Source organism: Vulpes lagopus, chromosome 13 (genome assembly GCF_018345385.1).
Source record: "Vulpes lagopus strain Blue_001 chromosome 13, ASM1834538v1, whole genome shotgun sequence".
Taxonomy (NCBI): Eukaryota; Metazoa; Chordata; class Mammalia; order Carnivora; family Canidae; genus Vulpes; species Vulpes lagopus.
Genome location: NC_054836.1, coordinates 22,874,207 through 22,893,804, shown reverse-complemented (window position 1 = coordinate 22,893,804; position 19,598 = coordinate 22,874,207). Strand labels below are relative to the sequence as shown.

Genomic DNA, 19,598 nt, shown 5'->3' with positions numbered 1-19,598 from the left:
AAAATCCAAAGGAAAAATTAGTAACTAGTATTATTTAGTACTAACTTCTAGGTACATATACTAGAGGCTTTTGTACATGCTAACAGGAGACCTATGCAGAAATGTTCATAACAGCATTGTTCATAATAGTAAAAGTCTGTTCATAAAATAAAAGTCAAATAGCAAAAAATAATAAAAGTCTGATTGACAACCAAAGTGTCAATCAATAGTAAAGTGGAACAAAGTGTGTGACAGTAAAAAAATGCTCATTCTATTAATTTTGGCCATCCTAATATGTTTTCTTTTGTTCTAAAACAGATCAAATTAAAATATTTCAAGACTGAATAAAATTTAGAGACAAGAATACAAAAATGAGTAAGTAAAAATATTAAGTTTAATTACACAGTTGTATACCTATTAACATGATGCTACATTCAAAATTTTATCTAGACTATTGCTGCTCACAAGTTAATGACCACAGGGTTATTAGTCTTACAAATAGTTTCTTAAAATACCTATCTGTTTTTGCTAATGATACTAAGGTAAAAAGGATGTATAGGTGGCTAAGATGTAAATACACTGAAATTTTCCCTAAAAGCTTCATAAAAATAATGAAACGGGATAGGAAGAAAACAAAAAGAAAGAAAATACAGACTTTTTAAATTATTCTGTATTGCATATAGTTCATTAAGTGATTTTTACTTTGTGTTTATAACTTCTAACACATGGAAAACAGACTGGATCCGGAACAGTTTACTCCTTATGTTTCTCTGATGAAGCTGAAAATACTAAGGTCTACCCTATTGCCACATGAAAAGACTTTTTAAAGATCAAATAGCTTTAGCAAATGATATACCTGATAGGGGGTTGGTTTATAACCAAAATACGTAAAGAAGTTATATAACTGAACACCAGAAAACACACAATCCTATTACAAAACAAGCAGAGGATCTGAATAGACATTTTTACAAAGAAGACACACAGATGGCTCACAGACACATGAATAGATGCAACATCACTAATCATCAGGGAAATGCAAGTCAAAACCATAATGAGATATCCCCTGTCAGAATGACTAGAATCCAAAAGACAAGAAATAACAAGTGTTGATGAGGATGTGGAGAAAAGGGAACTCTTGTGAAGTGCTGGTGGGAATGCAAACAGAGTAACCACTGTGAAAAACAATACGGAGGTTCCTCAGGAAATTAAAAATAGAATTACTATGTGATTCAGTGATCCCAATATTGGGTATTTACTCAGAGAAAATGAAAACACTAACTCAAAAAGATATATGCACCCCTGTTTATTGCAGCATTATTTACAATAGCCAAGGCATGGAAGCAACCTAAGTGTCCATCAATAGAAAAATGGATAAGGAAAATTTGGTATACACATACAAGTATATTACAAAGCCATAAAACAGATGAGATTGTGCCATTTGAGACAACGTGGATGGACCTAGAGAATTATCATGCTACTAAGTGAAATAAGTCAAACTGAGAAAAATAAACATCATACAATTCCACTCGTAAATGGAATCTAAAATATAAATAAATAATAAACAAAAAGCTGAATCAGACCCATAAATACAGAGAACAAACTGATGGTTGCCAGAGGGGAGGTATGTGGAGTTAAGCAAAATGTGTGAAGGGGAAAGGGAGATACAGGTCTCCAATTTTGGAATGAGTAAGCCTCAAATAAAAGGCAGACATAAGGAATACAGTCACTGATATTGTAATAGCGATATAACAGGACAGATGGTAGCTACGCTTGTGGTGAACAATATACCAACTTGTCAAATGACTAAGCTGTATATCTGAAACTTATGTAATACTGTGTGCCAAAAAAGATCAAATAGTTTTAACTTTTTAAAAAAATAATTTTAACTTTTGGAAGATTCACAGTGAATTACAAAGTGCTATAGAATAGTTGAGGGATACTAGGGTTTCACACAGTCTAACTAATAATAATTAATAATAAAAGAAGAGTAGGAAGGAAACGAATATATAATCTAACTTTAAGAAAGGTATTACCTCTATACATTAAGCTCTCTAGGGGCAGGGATTTTTGTCTGTTTTGTTTACTCTAACATTCTAGCACTTAGGACAATAGGTGCTAAATAGATACTTGTTATTCAACAATACTAAATACTAAACAATGCTAAATGTTTATAACCAAACATAGCTATAAATATTCATAAATAATTACAAACATTTATAACCATAGGTGTTACCAAGTTTCAATAGAGTTCCAATCTTTAAAGCACAACTGAGAATAAAAATATGCAACCATCAGTTAAATAAGCTTATGGAAATTCTGGCCATTTGGATCATGAAGCGTGATGGAAGAATGACAACTCTAATTGCAGGCAAAGCCTCAGGGGGTTTGTACACCTCAATCTTTTACAGCCTCGAGCTAGTACTTTATTTCTATCAGCTCCTGTCTTATTTTGGAACTCAGGACCTTCTGATTTTATACACTAAAAAAGAATATGCTTATTATAGCTAACCCTTGAAAAACCTGAGTTTGAACTGTATGGATGTGCTTGCATCTGGATTTCTTGCAGTATGGTACTGTAAATGTATTTTCTCTTCCTTATGATTTTCTTAAAATTTTTTCTCTAACTTACTTTACCATAAGAATACAGTATGCAATATACACAAAGCATTCAATATGTGTTAATTGACTGTTTATGTTAACAGTAAGGCTTCCGGTCAACAGTAAGCTAGTAGTAGCTAAATTTTGGGCAGTCAAAAGTTATACCTAGATTTTTGACTATTCAGAGGTTGGTGCCACTAACTTCCATGTTGTTCAAGGGTAACTGTACTTTGGCTCAGTAATCCTTTAAAGATTGTATTCAGGTTTCCCTCATTTTCTTACACTATTTTCTATCAGTATACTTCCTAAGGCCCTCACCATGCAGATGCAACTGCTAGTTCCCATATACTTTCTGTACTTTATTCACCAATCTCTTTATCCTAGTTCATGCTTTTCACTGTCTACACCTGGAAAGCTTCTCTAAAATCTTCACATATTTAAATCTCCTAAACTTTTTTAAAGGATCAGTTTGAACAGCCATCTTCTGAAGTTTTCCAGATACCCTTCAAACAGAAGTAATGATTCCTGCTTTCAAAAATCCTAACACTTTCTTTATACAACATTCCTTATTCACTTCAAAGAGCTAAACGTGTTTCAGAACATAGAATATTTGGGATTTAAAAAAAAATAAAGAGCAAACAATATATAACAATTCCAGGAAAGTTTGGGGCAGCACTCTGTATGCAAATCAATTCTGAACAGGTTTTTGTTGTTGTTTTGGTCATATGAAATTATTGTAAATTTGATTTAAAAAAACAAAAACTTTAGATTTTCAGAACTTTCTAGAGATTTTGGAATGACAGATAAGGGATTCTGGACTATTTTCTTTAACATATCATTTCTTATCCGTGCTCATTATACACTAAAAACTCCACAAGGGTCTTTGATTCATCTCAGGGTATCAGTCTTACCTAAGCCAAGTGTTAATATGTACAAAAAATTATTACTGAAGCAAATTTCAAAAAACATTTCTGAGGCAAATATGGGAAAATGTTAAGATTTTATAAACCTGAGCACTGAATATTCATTAAATTAACAGTCTCCATAACAGAGAGGCTGAAATGTTTTGCTTTTTCTTCAGACCCATTTCAAAAATAAAAAAGATTGAAAAGCTAATTATCTAGCAAAATGGAATAGCACTTAGACCATTATGGCTTCCTGGTGCTTATAGTCTGAAAGATGTATTGAATTTAACTATTTTTATGTATCCCAATTCATATATAACTTTTTTATGCAATATTTTGCCTTGTTCTTTCACTGTAGTGGATTTTTATTCCTAATTATTTTTTTTTACTAGTATCAGGACCATAAAAGTAATCATTATGCAATATAAAATGAAAATTCTGGATTAAAATTTAAATCAAAACTAATATTATAAATTTGAAAACATTACATATTGCCTTTATTTAAAAAAAGGCATCTCACTTGAAAAATACTCATCCAATGATACTGGCAAACCTCTTTCAAAGATGTTAATGTATGAAATAAAACAAACTATTTACATGAACCAATTGCTGAATAGAATCACAAAATTTCTTAACTAGAAAGATTCTCTGTCCAACACCTTATATGAAAGATATAACTCATATATATGGAACTCTCAGTGTTACAGACTGAATGTCACACAGGTAGAACTAATAAAACAGGCATTCTGACATCAGATCCAGTTCTTGATAATACCAGTATGCTAAATTAATACTCAAACATTTTTAATTAAAAATTTGGCATAGTATGATTTTCAAGTTACATAAATAGCTCAAATATTTCCAGCCACTGAATATTTTATATTCAATTATCTACCATTTTCAAAATTTTTTCCTATATGTTTACTGTAAGTAGTAAACAATAATCCTAACATTTCTAACCATTAAAAAAATACATAGATCCACTAGGTAATTAGTATATAGCAGAAGAAGCACCAAAACTTGGAGGTAAAGGGACCTGATTTCTAAACTAACATTTTCTCTAAGTATTTCACAGGTAGATTTTGAAGACTCAAAAAGAGAGAATGTGAAAGTTCTTTGAGACTATCAAAAGCTCTTTATGCATATAAGGTATTTGTTAATAGATGAGGGCACAGTGACTTTTAAACATAAAGTGTGGGGATCCCTGGGTGGCGCAGCGGGTTTAGCGCCTGCCTTGGCCCAGGGCGCGATCCTGGAGACCCGGGATCGAATCCCACATCGGGCTCCCGGTGCATGGAGCCTGCTTCTCCCTCTACCTGTGTCTCTGCCTCTCTCTCTCTCTCTCACTGTGTGCCTATCATAAATAAATAAAAATTTAAAAAAAAAGAATATGTTTAAACATAAAGTGTGAGGGAACCCCTCTTAGAAAAAATGGTAAGAAAATACTATAATTATAGGGTTACTTAATATTTAAGCTCTTTTCACAAACTTTAAATTGGCCAGCATTTGTGAGGTTACTTGTGATATGAATACAGATTTTACTTTTAATGTATTGATTTTTATAAATTCCATGGGGATCCCTGGGTGGCGCAGCGGTTTGGTGCCTGCCTTTGGCCCAGGGCGCCATCCTGGAGACCCGGATCAAATCCCACGTCGGGCTCCCGGTGCATGGAGCCTGCTTCTCCCTCTGCCTATGTCTCTGCCTCTCTCTCTCTCTCTGTGTGTGACTATCATAAATAAATAAAAATTAAAAAAAAAAAAAATTACTGAAAACTCTCTTCCCCCAAAAAAAACTTTAAAAAAAATAAAAAAAATAAAAAAAAAATAAATTCCAGGAAATACAAAACCTTTAAGCCAGCAGAGCGGCTTGCTCTTAGTTATAATATGAACCCAACTCTGTATGACTTCTATTGACAACAGTAAATCAATTATGTAGGAACAATTTCAGCTCAGAAAATATATCATAGAATGATGTCATACCAGGACAGCTAGAAACAGGTGTTCCCATATTAATGAGGCAAAGTGCACATCGAGGAAGGGGTTTTCGACAGCCAGGGCAACTTGTGACTTTAGATTTTGTTGGTGAACCACTGACACCATACTGACTAAAACCTCTGCCTTGATGAGGCACAGTTGAACAGCTGTAGGAGATCGACTTGCCACAAAAATTGCAACTCACAAACACCTATACAACAAATGAAAGGAGGAATAAATATAATATAAACTTTATAAAGAAAATAAATTTAAAGTTTAATCCTAACAAGTTACTCTTAAACAATTTTTAAACTTTATTTTTTATTATAAAATAATTTGTGATCTGTGATATTTTGAGTAGCTCTCATTTAGGATTTCCACTCAGCAATGACACTGAGTACTTCTCTGTTACCTCTGTTTACCTATATTCTTCCTAATACCATAGCATCTGAAGAAAACTTGGAAACGTTAGATAACATTTTAGAAATGACAGACTTTAGAATTCACATTGGAATATTACAAAACAACCCAATATAAGTTCTGATCTAAAGTTCAATGATTCAATCTCCTGAACAAAATTTTATTGTAAAGAAAATATTCATTTCCTAAGATAAAAAGGAGTTAAGGACCCTATAATGTCAAATAGCTAGGATTTTAGAATAATAGCAACAGAAACTGTTCATTTTGCCTTTACATTAAATTCCTAGGCTCTTAAACACTTACACAGATTAATAACAAACATTATCATGCAGTGCTATTTTACAAAAACTCAGGTTGTTTTAATATAATCACTAATTTCTCAACTTTCTAAAATAAGAAAACAGCACCATCCAGTGCTCACAATGAGGATATACCCAGTATTTAATGTCCAAATTTAGATAGTGATTTCATGTCATGTGCTTTATGTGATAAATGAGCTCATGTTTTTTGAACTAATGCCAAAAGAAAAAAACTTCCATGTTTAGTTAGATATATAGATATATGTACATACTATTAGAGAAAAAGCAAATGGTGCTTTATTACACATAAGTAGCACAGATAAATTTAATTCATAAATGGAATTTATAAGATAGTGTAAAAGTTTAGATTCCGAAAGGGCTTAGAATATACTAGAAAAGCTGAGCCCTAGGATTTATTTAGGTTGCCTAAGACCCTCTAGGCCTGATGTGGTTTGCTCTAGCTCAGACTAAAGCTGACACTGAGATGACTGTCAGGAAGTGGCAGGACTGAAAAAAAAAAACAGGGTGGTCAAGGATGAAATGCACTGTGGTATAAAAACATCAACAGGAACTCAATATAAGCAAAGATGAGCTAATGATAATTTATTAAATTGAACTCTAAATTTACCCAATGTAATAATGCTGTGAACACTTCCCTTTGGGCTGGATTAAGTATATGTTACAATATGATTCTCTCCAAAATAATGTACTTACTTACTTACTTACCTGTGCTAGAGGCTTAGAACTGGGATCCAATTTACTCCTGTGAATATCAAACTCAGCTCGTTTGTGCCAAAACCTCCAGGCATCTAATAAATTTCTGTAATTCTCAATCCAGTACTGAACTCTTTCATCTTTAAGAACATCTAAAGGAGAGCCCTAAAAAGAAAACACAAATTAATACAGTTGTTTAAAAATCCTGTGACTAAGCCAGAGGATTCCAGGTAACATGTGAGTATGAGTCACACAGAAGAAATAGGCTCCCTTTCCGCCAAAAGCTGGTTTACAATGAGGATATAAATAAAATAATTGACAGAAGTTTTTTTGAATTTACTTTAAGTTGGCTTCTACTAATGACATAAATATGTACTATATACATTATCTTTATACCTGGCCAGGAAGTGTAATTCCATATCTCTTATTTAAGTTTAAGGACCCAAAAATAAACAATTCACTTTCCTACTTGAATACAATAAAAACTGATGTGAATATTTTGTCCCCTAAATTAAAACTTCTGCATTCATAATATCTATTTACTATCTAATTCAAATACATACCAAAATTGCTTCGTCACACTGAAAATACTGAGCCTTGTTGTCCTTTGTATCTACCAATATACTGTGAATAGAGTTGCTATTTATGCATACCTATTATCTGAAAGTTAAACCTGCCTATTCTCTTTCCCTCAATTAAAACATACATTTATCACCTTAAAAATCAAAAAGAGGGATCCCTGGGTGGCGCAGCGATTTGGTGCCTGCCTTTGGCCCAGAGCGCGATCCTGGAGACCCGGGATCGAATCCCACATCGGGCTCCCAGTGCATGGAGCCTGCTTCTCCCTCTGCCTGTGTCTCTGCCTCTCTCTCTCTCTCTCTCTCTCTCTCTCTGTGACTATCATAAATAAATTAAAAATAAAATAAAATAAAATAAAAATTAAAAAGAATAAACAAAACAAAATCCCAAAACCAAACCAAAAAAGTTCTTCATTCTTTTGCCCTTAGGCCACAATGAAAAGCAACAATTTCTTTACCTCAAGTTTACATTTCTTCTCAATAAGAACTTCAATTTCTTGCCAGTAAGACTTCCTAAAGCTTTATTTTCCCTGGCAGCTGTGACATTTCACATTTTACCTATGCTTGCTTTGGGTTTTCATAGAATGTTTTTAGCCCTGTACATGATATCTCCCTTAAGTTCACATGATGAAGAAAGTTGAGAAAGTCTCAACCTCTGATGATGCCATAAGCATCAATGTGAAGCCCAGTTTTGGGGGGCCAGACAGAAAAGTAAAATGTATAGAGAACTTAGCATATATCTTACTTATGGAAGAAGGGAAGAAACCTGTAACAACTAATAGACAATCTATCTTTAGACATTTTATCAAGACAGAATGAGCTTATCTTTCACCTATTAATTAGGTATTAACTTCTGTTACCAGAGTTAAATCAGCTAAAAGAATATGTGAAAAACTCTTAGCTGATAATTTTAAATTTTACTTCTTAAAAAAGTAAACATCTCTTCTAGTCCTAATAATGGTCAATTAGCCAGAACTAAGTGCTAAAGTAGACTATAATCCCTAGTTTAAAAAGAAAATTCACAGAAAAAAAGAGAAGTCTTCATATACCACTCTTTCTCCTTTCATGGCAGTATTAAGGATAAACTAAGAAAGAATTTGGTCAATTCATATTTGTTAAGTCTTCTCTAGATCTGCCCCCAAATAAACCTAAAATTAAGCTCCAACAAAATCTGCAGAGGAAACAATCCAAAGATTAAGACTGGAAAGGCTTGGGCTTCTCAAAGATCCATAGTAACAAAACTTAAGACCAAAGTGAGCGGGGGATCCCTGGGTGGCGCAGTGGTTTAGCGCCTGCCTTTGGCCCAGGGCGCGATCCTGGAGACCTGGGATCGAATCCCATGTCGGGCTCCCGGTGCATGGAGCCTGCTTCTCCCTCTGCCTGTGTCTCTGCCTCTCTCTCTCTCTCACTGTGTGCCTATCATAAATAAATAAAATAAAATAAAAAGTTTAAAAAAAAAAAAAAAAGACCAAAGTGAGCAGTAAATAACTGAATTTCCAAAAGCATTAACCAACATTCTCCAGAAGAGGTAATAAGAACCCAGATCTCTATAATGTACAATACACAACATCTAGTATTCAAATGAAAAACTGCTAGACACAAAGAAACAGGTAGATGTAGTTCAAAGTCAAGAAAAAAGGCAGTCAATAGAAACCAAGTCTAAAATAGCCCATATCAAAGTTAGCAGGCAACTTCCTGAATGCACCTATAAGACATAAGTTCAAAGACTTAAAGGAAAAGTATTTTAATTAGTGTACAGATAGGGATCTAAGTGAAAAATGTAAACTATAAAAAACAGATTCTAGAACTAAATTGTACAGTAACTGAAATTAAGAATTCACTGAAAAACTTAGTATCAGGTGACACAAAAGTCAATGAACAAATCAATAGCATTTAACCTATTTGAGGAGCAGAGGAAAAAAGGATGGAAATAAAATGAACAAAACCTCAGATACCTACAGGACACTATCAAATGGTTTAATGTATGGTAATAGAAGCCTGAAAAAGAGAAGAGAATGAGATTGAAGCAGAAAAAATATATATAAAGAAACAACACCCCTAAACTTCGCAAAACTAATGAAAAACACAGACTTGCAGATCCAAGAAGCTCAATGAACCACAAGCAGGGCACAAAGAAATACAACTAAGCATCAAGGGTAAACTGCTGAAAATCAAAAGCAGCCCAAAGGAAAATGAAACCTTACACAGGGGAGATTTGGGATGATTTAATACATGTAATCTCAGTTGATTTAATAGATATAATCTCATTTCAGTAAGAAAAAAAAAATGATGTACTATGCTACAGAAAGACACCTTTTCTTCCACAGGCAGTGGCCTGATAAGTTGGTAAATTTATACTGTGGTTTGTGGGCCAGTATCTCAGTTTGTTCATAAGAAGGTAGGATCCGAGGGTGCATTTTACTACGTTTACCCAGTATACAGCATGCTATCAACTGTATGAAAAGATGGGGATAGGAAAGAGGACACCATGAGAAGATAAGATTAGCTGGAGGGCTACATGAACTCTCAGGGAAATGCTCTAACTGTTCACCATATTTCTATCAAAAGTAAAGAAGGGAACCTTTGCCAAAAATCTGTTTTTAACTGTTAGACAATAAAAACTGAGAGTAAACTGATGAACTGGCTACCCCAAATATTAAAAAGGTAAAATGAGAGGAAGGAAGTTGTGGTATAACTTCTTTCTGCACTTCAAGTGAGACCATAGTTCAGATCAGGGAAAGGCAACTCTTTTATAGAAAGTAGTTTTGTGAATTGGAGAAACTACAAAGAGGTTTCTCTGCTCCATTTGAGCTTTATGTAAGTTCAACACGGACACTTCCCAAAATGAAAGGAAAAACTGGCTGAGGGATAGTAAGATAAGGTAGAAGTCTACTACAGAATAACTGATTAGCTTAAAGTTAAATGCCTTCTAACCCCAAGCAATCTACACATTTAATGCAATCCCTATCAAAATACCACCAGCATTTTTCACAGAGCTAGAACAAACAATCCTAAAATTTGTGTGGAACCACAAAAGACCTCTAACAGACAAAGCAATTCTGAAAAACAAAACTGGGGGCATCATAATTCTAGATTTCAAGCTATTGTAACAAAGCTGTAGTCATCAAGATAATATAGTTGGGGGCAGCCCTGGTGGTGCAGCGGTTTAGCGCCGCCTGCAGCCAAGGGTATGATCCTGGAGACCCTGGATCGAGTCCTGCATCAGGCTCTCTGCGTGGAGCCTGCTTCTCCCTCTGCCTGTGTCTCTGCCTCTCTCTCTTTCTCTCTCTTTCTGTCTCTATGAATAATAAATAAATCTTAAAAAAAGAAAGCTTTGGCACAGTGAAGGAAACAATCAACAAAACTACAGGCAGCCTACAGAATGGGAGAAGGTATCTGCCAACAACATATCTGATAAAGGGTTAGTATCTAAAATCTACAAAGAGGGCAGCCCAGATGGCTCAGCGGTTTAGCGCCACCTTCAGCCCAGGGCATGATCCTGGAGACCTGGGATCGAGTCCCACGTCGGGCTCCCTGCATGGAGCCTGCTTCTCCTTCTGCCTGTGTCTCTGCCTCTCTCTTTCTCTCTCTCTCAAAATAAATAAATAAAATCTTAAAAAAAAATAAAATCTACAAAGAACTTATAAAACTCAACACCAAAAGAATAAATAATCCAGTTAAGAAATAGGCAGAAGACATGAATAGACACTTTTCTGAAGAAGACATCCAGATGGCTAATAGACACATAAAAAGATCCTCCAGATCATTCATCATCATGGAAATACAAATCAAAATCACAACGAGATACCATCTCATACCTGTCAGGATGGCTAAAATTAACAACACAAGAAACAACAGGTGTTGGCAAGGATATAGAGAAAGGGGAACTCTCTTGCACTGTTGGTGTGGATGTAAACTGATACAGCCACTTTGGAGAACAGTATGGAGGTTCCTCAAAATGTTAAAAATAGAACGATGAACGATCCCCCATTATTCAGCAATTACACTAGGTATTTAACTAAAGAATAAAAAAATACAGATTCGAAGGGACAGATGCACCCCAGCATCCAGAGCAGCAATGTCCACAATAGCCAAACTATGGAGAGAGCCCAAATATCCATCAACTGATGAAGATATGGTGTGTGTACACACATATACACACACAGACACACACACACACACACACAAAGAAATATTACTCAGCCATCCAAAGGAATGGACTCTTGCCATTCACAATGACACGGATGGAGCTACAGTATATTACGCTAAGTGAAATAAGCCAGTCAGAGAAAGACAAATGTCACATGATCTCACTTATATGTGAAATTTACGAAAACGGATGAACACGGGAAATGGGAAAAGAAAAAAAAAAAAGACAGAAACAAGCCATAAGAGACTCTTAAAAATAGAGCACAAACTGAGGGTTGATTGAGGGTTGTGGGTGGGGGATGGGTTAGATGGGTGATGGGGATTAAGGAGGGCGCTTGTGATGGGCACTGGGTGTTGTATGTAAGTGATGACTCACTGAATTCTACCATAGAAACCAATATTGCACTATATGTTAATTACCTAAATTTAGAGTAAAAAAAAAATAAAGTTAAATGCCTTATAAAGATCCTAAACAAGCAAAAGGCATACCCACTCAAATGAAGGAAGAAGGTGGTTAAGCACTGTTTTTCTTTAAGCTGCTGCCACACTGCACTAACCTGCAACATGCAGTAACTTGCTGTTTGGACATCTCCAGTTCTATCGACATAACTCTCCATTAAGTCCACTCCATCTTTAGTAAGGCCTGTAAGCAGTATTCCTTCCAAATTTCCAGCCTCTTTCATTTCGTTGGTCAACTTTTCAATATATCTATTTAACTGGAAAATTCAAAGTGATTTTTCTGAAGCAATTTGTTTCACTATATACTCTGTACTTCAAAACTTATACTTTTGGAACAGTTTTATTTTTATGGAACACATTTTAAAACAAAGCCCTTGCAAAAATCTAGATGTGATCTCTTAAGAAGTCTGCATCTGTCATAAATTACAATACAGCATTCTTGGTTATTTAAAATATTTTTTTAAAAAGGCATTCATTATATTTTAGTAATTATTCTATAAAAGAACTATAGAGGGTTTATTATTTTAAATTTAAAGAGAACTGTCCCTCAGTATTCGCAAAGTTTTATTGTAATAGAAACATAGAATCTGAGTTGAAAGGGAACTTGAAGATGATCAAAAATAATCATCTGTTGGTAAGGTCTCTGACTTCATCCCACCCCAAATTCTAGTCTATATTCCTCTCTGTTCCCTCAGCACTTCCTGCTCATTATTATAGTGCTTAGCACCTTTTATTACTGATTGTTTATGGGCATTTCTCTGTCACTATATACACAGCATACGCGTTCAATACTTATTTATTGTATTAGGAAGGAATAAAGGAATTTTTTTATAGCATCCCTAAGCGGTGAATTTAATGTCTTTATCTCTAGACCAAAAGCAAAAATAAACTAAAATATTAAGTCAGCAATCTTAAACAATTTTGGTTACAATACACATGTTTACAGTATCTTGATCTAATAAATTATTTTTAAAGAAGAATTTATATGTTACATACACATATTTGTACATGAAGATTAGTTTCCTAATCCAGTAACAGTAAATATTAATCACTTCAAATATAGAATTAAACCAATTTTTACCTGACTATCACTTAGGAATTTACAAGCAAATGCCACTCTGTCACGTACAGCAACTTTGTTTTCATACTGAAAAGAAGAGCAAGACGTTACTTGTGGGAGCTAGGAGTTTTAAATTCTTGCAGACTATTAACCTAATTGGAATTTTATTTTCAAATGTATTAGTAAGTTATTGTGTATATACTGGCAGAGCCTAAGAGGCCTTTCTTAATGTATCCCTCTGGAAACTCAGCTCTAAAATTATTGTTCTTGTAAAGTAAAAATTTATATCTTAAATACTGACCAATTCAGTTATAAAGCATACCACTTCAGTCTTATATAACTGCAACATAAAATATAAGCAATGATGTATGGTTTATTAGATTTAAGATGCCATGTAATCCTTCCAACATAGAAATTAATTTTGGGGAAACTGAGAAAATCTTTTCTGGGATGCTAACTTAATCAATAAGTCTAGGAAATCTGTGAATTACCAGTGAATATGCCAGTATCAATATACCAATACAGAATTTGGAAAGACTATCAGCACGTGTATCTAAATACAAAGTGGTAAGTTTTAAAATATACACTTATAAATAAATAAGACATGGGGTGTCTGGGTGGCTCAGTCTGTTAAGCATCTGCCCTCCGCTCGGGTCATGATCCTATGGTCCTGGAACTGAGTCCTGCATCTGGCTCCCTGCTCAGCGGGGAGTCTGCTTCTCCCTCTCTCACCACTCCTTCCCCCACATGTGCTCTTTCTCTTTCAAATAAATAAAATCTTATAAGAAAACCAACAAGACACACTTTGTGGCCAGAGCAAAATACTGTTATAAAGGTGATTTGTGGCAAAATTTCAGGGGTATTTGTGATAACTTAAATTTTTGTATACCTGCCAGTATTGTAAAACACTATTTTGAATTTCTATAAATGTAAAAAGGTAATTAATTTTGTGGTAAGTAGAAAACAGTCTAAAGGTGGGAAAAAGATCCTATTTCCACTGAAGTCATTCTATGAAAAATAGTTTTCCTGCTTAAACATAAGATCACTTCAACTGGTACCTATCCTAGCATGTTTTCTCAATTATAAAATATGGTTCTGCCCTTATTAGGGAGCATGTTTGGTACAAACTGGATTTAACTCTTTAGATTCGAGTGCAAGTGTTCAATTTTGATGGGGAAAGTGTTATAAATATTAGCTGTCCCATTTTATAGCTCAGAAAACTAAAACCCAAAAAAGTTAATTGGCCAGCTGAATGAAGTAACTGTGTTGGAGCAAGGACTCAGACCTTCATCTTCTGATTTCCCAGTTCAGTACTTTTCATTAGATTACTACAAGTTAACAATTTTTAACAAAAGATATGTTAATTATAATTATTTACAGATGAAGTAAAATTAGGTACACTATTGAAGCAGTTTGGAAATATGAACTTCCTACTCAAGGTAAGATAACCTACCTAATAACCCAAATTTACATATAAGAAAATGAGAGTATTTATAATAGGTCACTTAACTTAAAATAAATATAATATTTAAAGAATATTTCTTTATCAACTTAAAATCTGAACAATCCACTTTTTTCTAGTCTTCACCATACTTTACTACTTCCTGAAAGTATTTTATTTCTTCAAAATGCAACACCTGAAGTCTTCTGTTTAACAAAAAAAAGTAATAGTAAAAACCAAACAAAAAAACCAACATATTCTCAGATACTAATCTGAAGTGGTTAGAAAAGTTCAGTAGTTCATTTACTAAGAGTAACAAAGTATATAAACTAAGGAATTGTCAAAATGGATGCTAACAAAATTTATTGAAATTTTCATTAAGATACCTCAATAAAAGACAGGTTCTTATAAATTCTTAGGGACTGAGACACTTAAATCAATTATTCAAACAATGTGTCTTTATATGAAGTGCTATAATGGCAAACACAGAAATAAATTTCATGTTACAAAGCTCTTGTCAGTGGTAGAAAGAAGTCCAACAATGCAAAAAAAGTTGTATTAATGTGAAGCTTAAAACCAAAAAAAACTTACAAGCACACTTCACTTCATTATTTCTTTCCCCACTTTGTGATAAAGAACCTATTTGCTGATGTGTTTATAGGTGGTTAAAGCAGGAGAGAAAAAGCAATGAAAGACTAAATAATGAAAAAATTAAGTATTTCACTAGAAGTAGTGTGATCGTCCATCTTCCAAACTGGTAAATGTCTGAGAATGCAAATACTAACTCAGACAAGATATATAGTCATTCTGATCACAAATAAGTTTGCTTACTTAACTAAAAACAAAGACAGGCACTTTTAAAAAATTACATTTCAATATAAAATTTATGCTTATACAGTTGTATAATTCTAGAGCTACTCTTAAGATAAAGGATAAAACCCTAACTTTCTATGTCAATTATACTGTTAAAACTATCTAAAAAATCAAGTTTGTTATCAGCTAACTGTAGGATGACATTCAAGAGCTGCTCAAAAATATTTAAGATATTTTATTTTAAATTATACAAAATACATCAAAATATAGTATTTTAGGCATTGAAAATGCCATTGAAAATTTTAGCAAGACTAGATAAAACTATCTTAAAGGAGTCCTGTCAAACAGAAATTAGCTTACCAATACTCCATCATAAGATCCTGTCTCACTTGTCAGAAATGCAAACATGACACACAGATACGGGTTATTTAATTGTAGTCGTAGAGTGCTGCACATTTCTCTCCAAAGAGAGTTTTTCTCATCCGTATAACCCGATAAAGCCATTGCTACCACATTGAGATTCAGATCACCTGCGCATTAAAAACAGTCAGCTAATCAAAGTGATCAAAAGCTTCATCCCCCTCTTCCAGTTCTTAAATCACAAAGTAAAGATCAGAGGGTCATGTTTACCTACAGAAAAATAAGCCCACTAGAATTAAGGGTTTTGATCCAGATTGGAATATTTGGCAAGGACCACAAGCAACATTTCCATTCTTATAAAACTTTTGCCCATATTACTAACCCTGTCCAGGACGAGCATATCTTTAAATTTTCAAGTTCTCATTCCAGGCAAGTTGCTATACAATGTTATTATTTAGGACCAAAATGGAGAAGTGATGCCATTCTACCAGAATCATTGTCAGTCTTATCAAGTTCATTTATGTGGACATATTTCAAAGCACCAATAGTAAATATTACTGCACCTCAGTACTACAATTTTCAAAATCACTTTGTTTTCCTACTCCTAAATATATAATGCATATACCTAAGTATATGTTCTGAAAACCAGTATTTCACCATTCTTATCATAGTATAAGACTTTATTTTTCTAGGACAAAATTAATTACCAGTATTACCATAGCATTGTATTTAGACATATTTACAACAAAGTATTTATCAATAGTCTATTAAACATTAGTTCTTAGCAGTTTAAATAGTCACTAATAAGCTGCTAACCTGGTAGTCAACCCTAGGTTTCTTCTAATATAAGTTCACCTTCAAGAGAAAATTAAATTCACCTTTAACTTTTACTCTTTAGTATTTTGTACATTTATTAGAGCAGTGTTCTTATTCTGTTCCTGGGTCCTAATCATTTTCTTTCTTTTCAAAATAAAAGAGCATTTCCCACTTTATGGTATTAAATAGCCTTGTTCTTCATTTCTTTTTTTTCTTTTTTTTTTTTTTAATTTTTATTTATGATAGTCACAGAGAGAGAGAGAGAGGCAGAGACACAGGCAGAGGGAGAAGCAGGCTCCAAGCACCGGGAGCCCGATGTAGGATTCGATCCCGGGTCTCCAGGATCGCGCCCTGGGCCAAAGGCAGGCGCCAAACCACTGCGCCACCCAGGGATCCCTTGTTCTTCATTTCTATAAACACTTTCCCCAAGTTGCTTTGTGCTTGCTTCCTCTGCCTACTCTATTAAATTGGATTTAAAGTCTTTTAAGATTAACAGCAACCACTACCATCACAACAGAGAAATATCTTCCTGAATCCTGCTCAAAACAATTTATTTCCAGGTAGAAGGAACATATAAATCTTTTCTTTAGTCCTTAAAAACCTATTGAAATCACTGGAAAGATACTTTTTCCCTTACTGATATATGAGTGTTTAAATCTAACACCAAATTTTCCACATATACATGACAGGGAAGTACCATGCTCCCAATTCGTATCAAAATCATAGTTAGAAATGGCTTTAAATATCAACTTTTTTTTCATCACTTTATCTTCTATTGTACTCTCAAATAAGGAAGATTTATGTTGGAGCAAAAGTGAAGGAAAGAGGCCAATCTGGGCAAAACATTAGATTTTCAACTTCTTATTGCAAGTAAATAATTACAATTAATTTCATGTTTTTCTCTATGGCACAACAGAACTGTAATGATTTCAATATGGACAAGTAAGAATTAAGCATTCTGATTATCAGAAATAATTTGCTAGGTGTATTAAACATCAATAGCTATATATATCTTTTGTTACTCAAGTGAAATATCCCTGATAGTAAAAAAAACTGAATTTCTGGATTGAGATTTATTTGCCTGAATATTCTCTTACAAAATGTCAGAGTAAAAACTTTATCACATTTTGTATTTTCTTCCTTTAAAAAAAAAATTAAATGGAAACTATGTTTATTTACTTATTTATTTTGGGAGGAAACTATGTTTAAATCACCAGCCTCAAGTAGAAGCATTTTTGCAGATCAAAGTGTAATTTTTATAATAATCTACATTAGTCTAATAGTGTCATTTAGAGTTTCCTAAAAGTCAGCCAATAACCATCTAATGAAATAAAAAACTCTCAAATGTTTGCCATAAGAATGCTTGCAAACAGAAAGAATGCTTGCAAAATGAAAATACATTTTCAAAAATCTATGTGAACTATGTTTAAAAGAAAAAGCATTAAAAATGGATGCATTTGAATATTCACTATATTATTATTAAAATGGCAATTAAGGGATGCCTGGGTGGCTCAGCAGTTGAACCTCTGCCTTTAGCTCAGGGCATGATCCTGGGGTCTAAGATGGAGTCCTGATCGGGCTCCTTGAGGGGAGCCTGCTTCTCCCTCTGCCTGTCTCTGCCTGTTTCTGCCTCTCTCATGAATAAATAAATAAAATCTTTTTTAAAAAATGGCCCATAAGACACATTTTCTTCTTTACAGACATAAATCAAGGCATAAACAAAAGGAATGGGCTAATATTTACTTTCATACAGTTCTGTACTAATTTGTCTTTCAAAAAAATTTACAGAAAAATATTGACTAAATATTTGAAAGTTATCAGTATCTTTTCTTTAAAGAATTCTAAAAACTGCAATTATCTTAGAATATAATAACCTAGTACCTTTCTCTGAAGATGCCCCTTCATTCAGGATTTGGATTGCTCGTCGAATATCCAAGTTGAACAATGCCACAGCAGCAGCTCTCTCCCACTCCCCTTCTTGTACAAGGGAATTCAAAAACGGCCCTACATCTACATCTGTTCCTTTCTTTATCCACCCACAAAGCTGTAAAGCTAAGATTCTCTCTTCATTTAAATTCTGAATATCACTTTGCTTATCCAAACCGCTCCAATTATGTCTGCTGCTTTCCACCATTCCTAAAAAGAGAAGCATTTTTATATTAGTTGCTTTTTTATTATTTTTTAAAATATACTTAAAAAATAAGTCCATTTTACACAGAGAGATTTCGACAGCATGCTTTGGATATGACTACTTAACCACAAATTCGTGACACCATAAATGTAAAATATGCCACAAACAAAACATACTTTACATGTTGTTAAATACAACAGTTCCTTGAGATGCCAAAAAAAGCTACTAGAACAATTAATGCTTGATGGGCTGAGTCACTGCTTCAGAGAAGCCTCCCTGACCACCTAATCTGAGTGCACCTGTTATTATCTAATGTGACACTGTCTCCTCTACTTCCTTCAGAACTAATGTAAGCTCTTATATTTTATTAATTTTCAGACCTATCTCTTCTCCTGCTAGAACATATGCTCCAAAAGGGGAGGCATCTTGTTCTATTTGAAAGGTTATCTCCAGTGTTTAAGATTCAATAGATTCTCTCTCTTTCTCCATTTGCTACCTCTTTGTATGCATATATGCAAATATATGAAAAATGAGATCATATATATAAAAGTACTTCAAAAGTTTAAATTAAATACTAAAGCTAAAATACAATGGGAATGATATGAAGTTTTCTTCTTCACAATATCAGAAGACTTTATATTCTCATTTTCTTTTCATAAGGAATTTAATTCTTCCAGCATTAGATTTCAATCAAGGCAGATGATCCTAATGGTACTAAATAAAACTAAAATAAAGATGAAAAAAAAAAAGATGAAACTTGACTTTTAATTGCAACTCAAATTCTTAAATGTTCTAGGACATTTTTTTTTAACATTTTTTTTTTACATTTATTTATTCATGAGAGACACACAGAGAGAGAGAGAGAGAGAGAGAGAGAGGGGCAGAAACACAGGAAGAGGGAG

The 19,598-nt window shown here is 33.7% G+C and overlaps 1 protein-coding gene across 5 annotated transcripts in view; it reads right to left on the bottom strand.

The window, feature by feature from the left end:
- The window catches only part of MIOS (meiosis regulator for oocyte development), a 35,725-nt gene that overhangs the window by 1,662 nt on the left and 14,465 nt on the right, over nt 1-19,598 (bottom strand). For all 5 annotated transcript variants that reach the window (XM_041727884.1, XM_041727888.1, XM_041727886.1 and 2 more), the window contains 6 exons: nt 18,447-18,701; nt 15,750-15,919; nt 13,157-13,222; nt 12,174-12,332; nt 6,902-7,054; nt 5,463-5,667 (listed from right to left, as the gene is read on the bottom strand). In XM_041727884.1, coding sequence (XP_041583818.1) covers nt 5,463-5,667; nt 6,902-7,054; nt 12,174-12,332; nt 13,157-13,222; nt 15,750-15,919; nt 18,447-18,701 — 1,008 coding nt within the window. The remainder of the gene's footprint in view (nt 1-5,462; nt 5,668-6,901; nt 7,055-12,173; nt 12,333-13,156; nt 13,223-15,749; nt 15,920-18,446; nt 18,702-19,598) is intronic.